Genomic DNA, 11,772 nt, shown 5'->3' with positions numbered 1-11,772 from the left:
AGAATGATGTTAGGAGGTCGCTCCGGCTTCGCATTCAGTTTATTAGATTAGAAAAATCTGTCAAGCTGCTTGCAAGAGGACTTAAAAATAAAAATGAAGCTTCATTAGTTTGAAAAGGTGAAATTTAACACAGATTCGGTAAGAATAAAGATGTGCTTATTAAAAGAGAATCAAGAATTCTCATTGACAAGGCCGTAAGGAGTTAACTTTCAACATGCCTAAACTACCCGTGCGCATCCACATAAGTGTGTAAAATGCACAGAATTAAAAGCTGTCATCATTGGATGCAGCCGTGTCTGGTAGATGCCAACTATGGACAAACTGGGCACACAAAACTTAGAAGTATTTGAGGTACAAAGGCTTCATATTATCTTTGGACTGGGCAGGACAGGAGAGGGACTACACTTATTCAGTACCTTCACGGTTTCCCTTCATTGATTATTAATGGCCAGAAGTTTCCCTATGCTCTGTTAAGCTGCTCTGCTGTCTGTCATGGAAGAATGAAATTAGTAATTTGCATCAGGATCTACCTCCCAAGTTAACGGAATTCCCAACGGTGTTTTTGAGGTGATGTCCCACTGTTGTACATTCCACCAGAAGGCCAGGTAGGTGACAGTGCTGTCAGTCTAGCATATGCAGAGTAATAATGTTTGCCACTTTACAGTAGCAGATTTTTGTATGTTCCCTGCACCTCTGAACTGATGCAGAAAGGAAGACGGTATATGCGCACTAGCCTGCATGTAAAGGCAGCGGTATTCCAAAAAGCCACATGAGGCGTTAAGCAGTGCTGCTATTCATTTGCAATTCTGAAGCGAGGACAGTCACAGCAGATCATGTTTCTGCCCCACCCTATAAACTGCACAACACACAACTCCTCTGCACAGAGAGGTGGTTTCCATGCACTCCGCTGGCTGAGTAATTTTATTGGACTCCAGTAGCATCCAAATGAGAGGAGACCTTCACATTACCTCAGACAGAGGAACTGAAGTCACTGAAAAATAAATACAAGCAATAAATACAACCACAAAGTGATTACCTTTTCACTGCTCTTTTACTTGGTCATTATTCCAAACATTGATCTCTATTCCAAACTTCCTATGCGTATTCAACATAAAGCTACGACCTTTCAGGCTCAGAAAAGGTTTCGTTTCGCAATAAAGAGGCACCTATGATGAACTACAGCCACAGGTGACTCATTCTTTCTGGGTTCCAAAGCAAGAATTTGAGCGGAGTTTGGATGGAATGATGCAAGCTGTTTAAACCAGGGAAGTATTCATTCCTGATGTCAGCCTTGCTTTGCATTCCTAACACAATTTATGCCCGGAAAAACCCAACTCATTGGTTAACAGAACACTAATTATAATCACTGTTAGCACACTCTTAGCAGACCTTCTTATTCCAGCCTCTTTTTACTTACTGTAGACCTACTGAATAACTGTAAGAATAACGACTTCATACTATTCTTTTACTTCAACATGATTATAAATGTACTGTTGCTGTACGCTTCTATGGGAGAACTTATCTTGGGCCACATATCTCTGGGACACAGGGCTCTACCCACCCTGGGGACAGTGATGCACAGACATCAATATGATGGATACAAAATGTCCGTTTATTTAGCTGCATCACACGCTTATATAGCTCTTGCGCTTCCTGTTCCTGCCACTCCTATGGGGAGGAGTCTACCTTTCCGTCACAGCCCGTGATCTTCCGGTCGCCGATCCCTGTCTATTCCCCTACATCTCCCCCTCCCCATGCTGCTAAAAGTTCTACAAAGCTACTTGCGTAAGCGGATACATATTGCGGTCAGGTCTATATTCATGTAACTCTTGCAGGCGCTCTTTGATTTGTCTTATAACACAGCATAACAATGGCAGCCCACAAGTAACCATGGTTACTACACACAACAAGATCCCCCCAATTATTACTATCCAGTCCCAGTTCATATCTCTCTTTTGCCGCCCTTTCCCAGTGTCGCTCTCGTTGCAATATTGCTTGCGATCTTGTCAAGGAGCTCATTTCTTTTCCCAATGGTACGGCTAGCATGAGGATCCATGTCTGCAGACCCTGCAAAGAGACAACTCAGAAAGGGATTATTCATTGTACATCCTTGCACAGTTCTGCTTTCACACACTTTGCAGGCACCCATTCTATGCGCCCTTCATTCTCAACCGCGGCGTAGCCCCTCCCCAGGCATCTCAGTTTCCATCCTCTCTCCCATTGCTCACTGCCTGGGAACCTTACTCGTACCTGCGGATAGCGCTCGCCTGCTTGAGCTTTGCCAAAGTGCTTCTCCACTGCTGTAACTTGCTCCTGCCCGCGTATAAAATGATTAAGCGAATATGATGCACGCATTAAAATAGTTTGCTGAGCTGCTATGGGTATAGCTCCCTTAATCCCCTCCCCCTCCCCAAGCTGTATTATTTTTGCTTTCAAGGTGCGATGAGCGCGTTCAACTATTGCCTGCCCCGTGCTATTGTAAGCAATGCCGTGTTTTAATACAATATTCCAAGCTTTACACCATTCTTCGGTACTTCAAGCCCAAAAGTGTGGTCCATTGTCTGTTTTTATCTCGGTGGGCTTTCCAAGCCACGCCATTACCGTGGTCCAATGCGCAGTCAACTGCGTTGCGGTCTGCTTCCGATGCTGAGTAGCCATGATGACTCCACTATATGTATCAATTGTAATCGCCAGGTGCCGTCCGGGGGCCAACTGTGGACATTCAGTAAAGTCAGTCTGCCAGATGGCATTTGCTTCCAGTCCTCGAGGGTTGACTCCTGCCTCCCACAATGGCGAGTGCTGACAGTAAGGACAGGTGGCTACTACTTCTCTTGCTGCTCTTATTGAGATGCCACACTCCTTTGCCAAGGCTTTAGCACCCAGGTGCAGTTTTTCATGCAGTTTCTTTGCCTCCGTCAATGTCCAGACTCCCGCGGCTGCCTCATCAGCCATGCGATTCCCCTCAATCAGTGGTCCAGGCCCCATCTGATGACTGCGAATGTGAATTACTGTCACAGTTGCTCCTCGCTGCGATAAAGCAACCTCTAGCATCAAGGCAATTTCCGGGTGTGGTACACCCTCTCGTTTCATGGACATGAATAGTTTATACACATATAAGGAGTCCGTGCACACATTTATATGCCGATCTATATCCTTTCGCAGGGCCATCTCTAGCGCTTTCGCTTCTAGCCACTGCACACTTTTACCCTGCTCCTCATACGTCTGGCGCATCCAACTATTCTCTTCTTTCCACACTATCGCCGCTCTGTTCGTCTTCGAGGAAGCGGCTGTGAAATATGTTGGTCCTGGGTGAGGGGTATCCAAAACCCTACTATCCACACTCAAATCCACCACTTTGGCTGTCTCGGCCCACCTCTGTACCGTGCCTGTGACGATTTTCCCTGGGTATGAGTATACTGCCAATTGTATATCCTCTTCACTCTCTACCACCTTCCGCCATTTCTCCCCATTCCACGGCACTGTGAGCTTATCTGGCTCCTTCCCAAAGATTCCCTTGCTCTCCCGTCGCAGACGCCAAATCATTCCCCCGGCTACCTTGACTTTTGTGGAGAACGCATCCTTGGAAACCTTCTGATATACCCATCGCAGTGGCTTTTCTTCCTCTGTCCGTATTTGATATAGCAATCCTAATCCTCCACCGGCGGTCAGAATCCAACCTGCAATTAATTCCTCCTGAGGGTCCCACCGCCATACTCCTTCCTTTTGCATTCGACGTTCTATCGTCTGCAACTGCTCGACTGCCTCAGGGTCTAAACTCCTGGGCTCCCATGGGTCGGTCCCTTTCAGCAACGCATAGAAAGGTTGCATCTCCTCACCGGTGATGCGCACGAATGTCTGCAACCACTGCAGTGCTCCTACCAGCTTCTGTACATCGTGTAAATTTTTAACCTTAGGTGTAAGTTTAATAGGCTGAGCTTGTATGCAATCACCTTGTATTCTAGCACCCAGAAATCCACACACTGGTCCTTGCTGTACCTTTGCCTCAGCTACCTTGAGGCCCTGTCCCGCAAGGCCCCTTTGGGTGCCTGAAAAAACTTGTTCACACAATGCCTCGGTGGGCACAGCTATGAGGACGTCATCCATGTAGTGGATCATGTAGATTCTCTCCTGATACTGTTGCCTTACTTGCTGCAATGCAGAAGCCACATACCTCTGGCAGATCGCTGGAGAATTTTTCATCCCCTGCGAAAGTACTCTCCACTGCCATCTACTACCTGGTTCTGCGCGGTTCGCCGCGGGCAGAGTAAAGGCAAATCTCTTTCTATCATCTGGATGTAGTGCAATACTGAAGAAGCAGTCTTTGAGATCTAAAACAATGACTCGCCATCCTTTCGGGACAGCACTCAGATCTGGTAGGCCAGGTTGGAGAGGCCCCATGTCCTCCATTTGCTGATTTACTGCTCTAAGGTCATGCAGCATCCTCCATTGGTTTTTATCTTTCTTTTTTATAGCAAATATAGGGGTGTTCCACGGGCTCATCGAGGGCTCTAGGTGCCCTGCTTCATGCTCTCGTTTTACTATAGCTCTTACAGCCTCTGTTTTCTCTGTTGTCAGGGGCCACTGCTCCACCCAGATGGGCTGTTCGGTTTTCCACACTAACCTGTGGTGACGAAGCCCCTCTGAGGCAGTGGCCCTTATGCTAAATTTCTCAACCCGATCCCCATCTGGGCAAGGGCGTCTTGCCCCAACAAGGGGCTTGCTACCCCATCTGCTACTAGTATGGTCACTACGGCCGTGAGGAGCTTCCCTGCCTCCTCGTCCATGACTTCGAATTTTACAGGGCAAGTACTAGTCCTCGTCTGTTGTTCTCCTCCTACCCCTATTATACGTTTTCCCATGGCAAGGGGCCAAGTTGGTGGCCACCGTTCGAGTGGCATCACTGTGACATCTGCCCCGGTATCCATTAACATTCCCAGGCATATCCATGCCGGGCAACTCGGCTCTTGCGGGGTAATCATCACCGCCGCCATGGGTCTCTCGTCACAGCCTATGACCAAGGCCACGTGGGGGCTGTAACCTGCAAATCTTGCTGGTTCTGCTCCCCTGCCTGAAGGTTCACTCCCCCTTGGCCCGCTATGGTGGGCCAAGCTCCTGGCACTGGCACCATGATGGGGGCCATTTGACTCACAGGAGGCGCGAATCCCCCTCGCTTCGCCCTCCTTTGGCCGTTTCCCGGCTTTGTAGTCGGACAATCTCTTGCCAGATGTCCTGGCTTCCCACACACCCAGCACCTCCCTACTGGGCGCGCTCCTCCTCCATTACGTCCCCCCCTTTCCGCTAGCAGGCACCCAGCTTTAAAGTGCCCTTGCTGTCCACACAAGTGACATCTCGGCCCCACCCCGGCCGCTTGCACCATCACCCTTTATTCACTTCCACAGTCAGGGTTCTGGCAGATGTGCGCTCCCACACCGCCATGCTGATTCAACGCCTCCTGGCGCAAGACATGCCTGATGGTTTGACCCAATGATGCCCCCACCGCCAGGGTGCGGAGGACATCTTGTGTTTGCGGATTTGCTTGATTTCGGAGGCAATCCATAAGGACTGCCTCCTTGGCTGCTTGTGGCAATTCTGATTCTATAATAGCCTTCTGCAACCTGTCACAAAACGTTGTAAACGGCTCTGCTAGTCCTTGCTGTATCTTTTGCCAAGGTTCCGCTTTTTTTTCATACCTGCCCACTTTGCTATACGCTCTGCGGGAACTCTCCGTTACCGCTTGCAGCTCCCTGCCCCTCCTCCAGGAGCTATCCGGACAGGGAATATCCCGGGCATCTCTATCCTTACTCCATCGAGGCTACAATCTCTGGCTATCAGCCGCCAGTTAGGTAACTCGACTGTCGCTGGGGCGCCCCCTTCGTTAAGAGTCCTGTCTGCCTCCCAGTTACTTCCCCTAGTGCGCGCATAGCCTGCTGCAGCGGCCGCAGCACGTCCTCCGCGGACCCCTCCGGAGCTGCAGCGCTCCGGACCTCCCCTTTTGGCGGTCCCTCTCTTCCCTCCTTCTGATTGGTCCTCCGAGGCCCCGCTGCCTTATGCCTCTTTTTTGCGCGCTGCAGGCGATCTGCCCCGTCTTCCCACATGTGGGCATCGGTTTCTCCCCCAACTTCTCATTCGCTGCTACTCGAGGTTGATCTATACCCCCCCACGTCCTCCCCTCCAGGCACCCCAATCCTCCTCCTCGTCCGACTCCCATCTCAAGGGTTGCCCCGGCAGCCAGTCTCGAGGGTCGGGCAGAGGGCGGTGCCGCTGCCGGCGCTGCTTCCGGCGCTGGTCATCTTTCTCCTTCCGCTCCGTCACTCCCGCTGCGTCCGCTGGCACGTCACCCTCCCCGCGCCTGTGCCAAATCGTCCCAGGGGTATGCGGGGGGCGGGGGGCATTCCAAAGGTCCTGCTGGCTCAACAGGGAACACCGCCGCTTCCCGATCCACCTCTTTGGGAGCCTCAGACTGAGTAGTTGGCCAGGCTACTCCGTCCGAACTCTCCGCTTCTTCCGCATCCCCCGCGATGCTTGCCCCTGTCTGCGTCCCCACTGCCGATCCTGGGTCTATTTCCGGGCTACTGTCGCCTGTAGCACCGTGCAGGCACAGCCGCGCCTGCCGCCACGTCTCCTGATCATCCCGAGCTTTCAATAGTAACCGGTGTATCTTTCTCAGAGCTGTATGTACTGCCGTTTTCTCATCATAGCCCTTTCGGGCTGACTCCTCTTTAATTCTCACCCAATTATCTTTATTAAATATGTCTGCGGGACTCCGTATGAGCCCCCGCGTAATCATCCATTGGATGGTCTTTGAGGTAGGCGCCTTCGAAATCGAAGTTCCATATTCCTTCCCCAATCCCTTCAGTACCTTTACGACTGATTCCATGGCGCGCCCGCCGTCCTGCGGCTCCCCGTCCCACCCCTGCGTGCCCCAAGCTATCTTTTCCCCCCGGCGAACTTGCCATGCCGCCCCGCCGATCACGTCGGGGTCCCCACTTGTTGCTGTACGCTTCTATGGGAGAACTTATCTTGGGCCGCATATCTCCGGGACACAGGGCTCTACCCACCCTGGGGACAGTGATGCACAGACATCAATATGATGGATACAAAATGTCCGTTTATTTAGCTGCGTCACACGCTTATATAGCTCTTGAGCTTCCTGTTCCTGCCACTCCTATGGGGAGGAGTCTACCTTTCCGTCACAGCCCGTGATCTTCCGGTCGCCGATCCCTGTCTATTCCCCTACAATGTACAAAAAACATTTTCACACACGAGACATTTTATACAGTGCTGCTTATTCAGCCAAAGAGCATTTAGCTTGACTGTTCCTGTTGGGAAAAAAAATAAATTCGTTGGCATTTAGAAAGTCTAAAGGTGCAGATAGGTATCTACAATTTGCAGAAGCAACCAAGTTCTAACTAAATTCAATTAACTGAAAATCCAGTTTAAAGGAAAATCCCATTTTATCGTCCACTATGTTGATCACTGCCTGGAAAATTTGGGTGCATCTCAGCCCAGAATCTGCTGGGGAGTGGGGAAGAAAGAGACTACAGGAACTTTGCAGGCACTAGTAGCCTACTGCTCAGCACTGTCTTCCAGAACGCTTTGGTGTCCAGGAAGCCATATTGGGCTTATTTCAACTGCTACACATAAATACCAAGCCACCAGAGAAAAGGTCACAGGATATAGTCTTCCCTGTTACTTAACGGAACACAGCCCTCCATTTCTACACAAAAATGATTCCAGTCTAAGACACTTCCAGATATTAACTGAGCACCAATAGGTACCCAGACACAGGCAGCTAAGGGAGATCCTTACTTTTTCTGCACATGGATTTCATTCTCAATAAGCACTGCTGGAGTACAGTCAGCATTAACACTCCGGAGGGTTTGGGGAGACTTTGTCCCCCATTTAGCTGTCTGAAATCTTCAGATCATTTTGTAGACCAAGAGGCAGTCTTCTAGCATTAAGAGACTACAGATCAGTTCCTTACTACAGTCTGCTGAGAACAGAGGCAGGCCTGCCAAGTACTATGCCAAAATGTTAAGTGTCAGAAGTTAATTACACCACGGATATATACTGCAAGAGAAACTGTAAACCCAGAAGGTATTGCCTATCAACCTTGCTAAAAAAAATCATCTGAGACTTTGTATGGAGTACTTGATTACTGTACTTGTAACAAGTAAGCGTAATACCTTACAAAAAGAATTACACAAAAGAACAAGACAGATCTATGTACATATACTACATCAAGTGTCCTAAACAACTCCGCAGCTCAAGAGAAAAAAGCAAAGACAGAGCGCTAAAATATTAATAATTTTTAGATTTCAAAACAAATCCAAAATGCAAATCACGAGTGGGCTTTTCAAAGGTTTACAATCTTAGCCCCTTCAGTATGAAATTGTCCTTAAAAATTAACACAGCACTACTACTCTTCAGCAAGGAAAACCCCAACAATTCTCTCCTCCTTTTTTAACCGTAACATTCAATTTTGAGGTTTCAGACAATTTTACATGTCAACAACATTTAAGTCAGAACATTTCCAAGCACTTCACCTGCATTATGCAATGTTTGTTCTTCCTAAAGATTTACAAATCTAAGAGACATTTTACTGAAGCTGATTTAAAATACCCCCAAAAAACCAAGAAGATGCACGCTTCCAGGGTTGCGCAGTGATGAACTGTCAACAGGTTTCAGTCCCGGTCATTTATTTGTTGGAGCCCTAGCAGGTGAGTGTCCACTTTGTTGCTGGGCTCTGGCAAGGTTGCCACTTACATGGCAAAGCAAGCACAGAGGCCCAGCGTTGGTGTGGTTGTGAAAGGGCTGCCAAGGGAAGGTGAGGACCAGCGGTAGTTGGTATTCAGGGCACCTTTTGTGTGGGAGGAATCGCTGGAAGATTTTAATTGCAAAGCTGGGCTGTGGTGAGAGTGAGACCGAGCGTTGGGTTCACTGGGAGGCTAGGCTAGTACAGAGCTCCAGTGTTGGTGTGGCTGTGAAAGGGCTGCCAAGGGATTGATGTCATGGAAAAAGCCAAATGGCTTGGGAAATCTCTTTATTTTATGTCATTTTTCTTACCTTGGCATATCCAGTCTCCCTCTGAGATGATAGAAGTGGTTCATCCTGCGATTCAACTGCCCTTGTCTTGGGACGCATGTCCATCTGTGAGAGGTTTCTCAGCCCTGCTCTTTGCCAGTAGCTGTCATGTCCTGTCTTGCCCTGTCCACCAGCTGCCCTTGTGGCAGCTGCTGTGGACAGCTCATGTGGGTGGCGGACAAGCTGATTTACTGTGCAAATAAAGGGGATGAGAGGTTGCCTGTCTGGATGTGTACAGGTCTTCCCTACTGCCCTCAGGTATAAGGCAGTGCCACCCACCACCACCCAGGGACTTGCCCTGCATGCTCAGCTTGTGTACAGACAGCTGTGCTCAAAATGCCTCAGGGCTCCTCACATCTCCTGAAAACCTCCCATGTGGCTCCCATCAGCCACCAAGTAGCCCCTGGTCACAGGGTTTGGCCACACCCGTGCCATTCACAGCTTTCTTCATCTGCCAACAGGAAGGAGTGAGGGCAGGAGGAAGAGCAGGAAGAAGGGGAGGGACAGAAGGAAGGAAAAGAGGGAGGGAAGAAGGTTGCATTTGGCAGCTACCTCCAGCAGCTAGAGCCAGAGCAGCTGACAGTCACCGTGGGAGAGGCTCACAATGTCCTCAGCAACTTCCACCACTTCTTTGCCCAGCGGCCTGGCTGTTCTGACAACTTTTCCAGATGTGCTCTTCATTCCTGAAATCGTGAGTTCTGGCTTCTTCCTGGGGAGGGCAGATCCTGTTTGCAGGGCATCCAGCACGCTTCATGCTGCAGGTGCCTGAGGGATGAGACCTCATACAAAGCATGTGTTTCAGGACCCATGCCAGGTCTCTGAGCCGTAGGGGTCTGAGGGCAGCCCCTGATGCCTAGCTCACTCTCAGAGAAAAGCACAAGCCCTGAGCTGGGAGCTCTGAAGCTCTCCTTTAGTCTGCAGGGGATTTTTGTGGTGTATCTGTAAACATTTTGTAATCTCCTGCCTAACAAAATGGAAGGGGTTGCTGGTAGGTTTAAACTAGGTTGCCAATTTGAGCCGATTAATTAATTGGAAGATGATTTTAGCAGCTGAAACAGGCAGAAGATAAACGGTTTGCTTAAAGCAGGGGCTAAAGGCAAGCTGAAGTAATTGTTCACAGCAGCAAAGACTCAAGGCTGCTGAAGCCATTCTGCTCAGCTGCAGTGTTCCAGAGCTGAAGACACAGAGCGCTGGACCTGGGTGCGTGGGCAACAGTGGGTGAGCAAAGAGTGAACAAACACCTTATAACTTCTTCCCATATTGTAGTTTCCTTAAGCAGGAGAAGATCATAATCTTAATAGGTTTGGCACAGGTGATTAAAAGCAGTTGCTGCGAGCACTGACTAGAAGATGGAAAGTTTCAACTAAAGTCTTTTTCCTGTGTCTTCTGCCCATGAAGCCTGCTCTTCTCACAACAGTTTGAGAGGCTTGTTCCAAAGCCTGAGTACTTTCATCCAGCACTGAGGGGCTTGGCTGAGGGTTGTAGAATGGCACTCAGATCACTTAATGCTAAAACTTCAACTTTGCCCTTTGTGACCAAATCCTTCCTTGCCACCCAAGTCAGTCCACACTCCTGGGATTTACAGCACTTACTTCATTCTCCTAGCTGTCGAGCAAAGAAGAATTGGAGTAAAGCAGGCGTTACTGATGTATAAGGAGAAGTTTGCCTCAGCTCCTCCAAATACGCTCTGGGCACTTGGTCTCTGCCCAGGGCCTGAGAGCATGGTCTAGGTTTCCTGCAGCTGCATGAAGGTGGGTACAAAGTCCCTGTGGAGGTTCTGGTGGGGCAGACACTTGCCAGCCACCTCTACCACTGGGTTACGGTGGTCCTGGTGCTGAACATGCTGTTGGCATCAGCATATTACGGTAGTGGCTGTGCCTTGAACTGTTTGTAATCCCTTTCTCCAGGGGATTTGGCAAGGCAGCTTGCTTAATGAGATGAAAATAAGCACCCTATCCTTTGGTTTGGGTAAGATCTGGAAATGTGCATCCTAAAGGCTAAGGAACCACCTGGGAAAGAAGAATGTTGCATAACTGGATTTCTCCATCTCTGGAGGCGTTATGACTCTAGGTCGTCCAGCTGTATTATCTCTGTGTACAAAAGGGGCAGCTGCCTCATATCACAGCATTCAGAAGGACAAAGAGTTTCTCAGTCCGTAGCGGAATCCAAGGTTGCCTTCAGTGGACTAATATGGTAACCACAAAAGTATTTGTCATTTCAAATGCTAAGACAGATGCGAAAAAGCCAGAAGGTCCTGCCCGCAGCTCATACGATTGCCACATCGGGGTGTGCTGATTAAGAGCTACCATTTTTATTCTGTGAGGCTGGGTTTCATTCTTGTAATCTATTTCATTTGAAGAGTCTTCTGCATATCTGGATAGCCAGGCCTACGTGGAAAAGCTGAAACGAGCTGAAAGCAGATATGTTTGCTTTGTAAAGGCTATTTAAAAGACTTTTTTTTCCTTAGACTGTTGTCCCCAACCTGCTGTGTGTTTATTGGAAGCCTCTTGACCCTTTCCTCATTTCTATGACTCTTCTGAACCAAAGCCAGTAATCAAACCACGCAAACATACTTGTCTGAGTGAGAAATCGCATCCTGCAGAAAGGAGAGTTGGGGAGTGGTAAGAAATGAGAAGTGATACTTCTTCCCCCAACCTCTTATCTCACCCCACTTGTGTTGGATTTGAA

At 49.0% G+C, this 11,772-nt stretch overlaps 1 protein-coding gene across 1 annotated transcript in view; it reads left to right on the top strand.

The window, feature by feature from the left end:
- Positions 1-9,688: 9,688 nt before the first annotated feature.
- The window catches only part of LOC142055652 (myelin and lymphocyte protein-like), a 31,697-nt gene continuing 29,613 nt past the window's right edge, over positions 9,689-11,772 (top strand). Inside the window, exon 1 of the mRNA XM_075089769.1 lies at positions 9,689-9,775. Within this exon, the coding sequence (XP_074945870.1) occupies positions 9,689-9,775 (87 nt within the window). The remainder of the gene's footprint in view (positions 9,776-11,772) is intronic.

This window comes from Phalacrocorax aristotelis, chromosome 3, assembly GCF_949628215.1.
Source record: "Phalacrocorax aristotelis chromosome 3, bGulAri2.1, whole genome shotgun sequence".
Taxonomy (NCBI): Eukaryota; Metazoa; Chordata; class Aves; order Suliformes; family Phalacrocoracidae; genus Phalacrocorax; species Phalacrocorax aristotelis.
The sequence above is the reverse complement of the archived record's forward strand: the minus strand, read 5'-3'. Positions and strand labels throughout refer to the sequence as shown.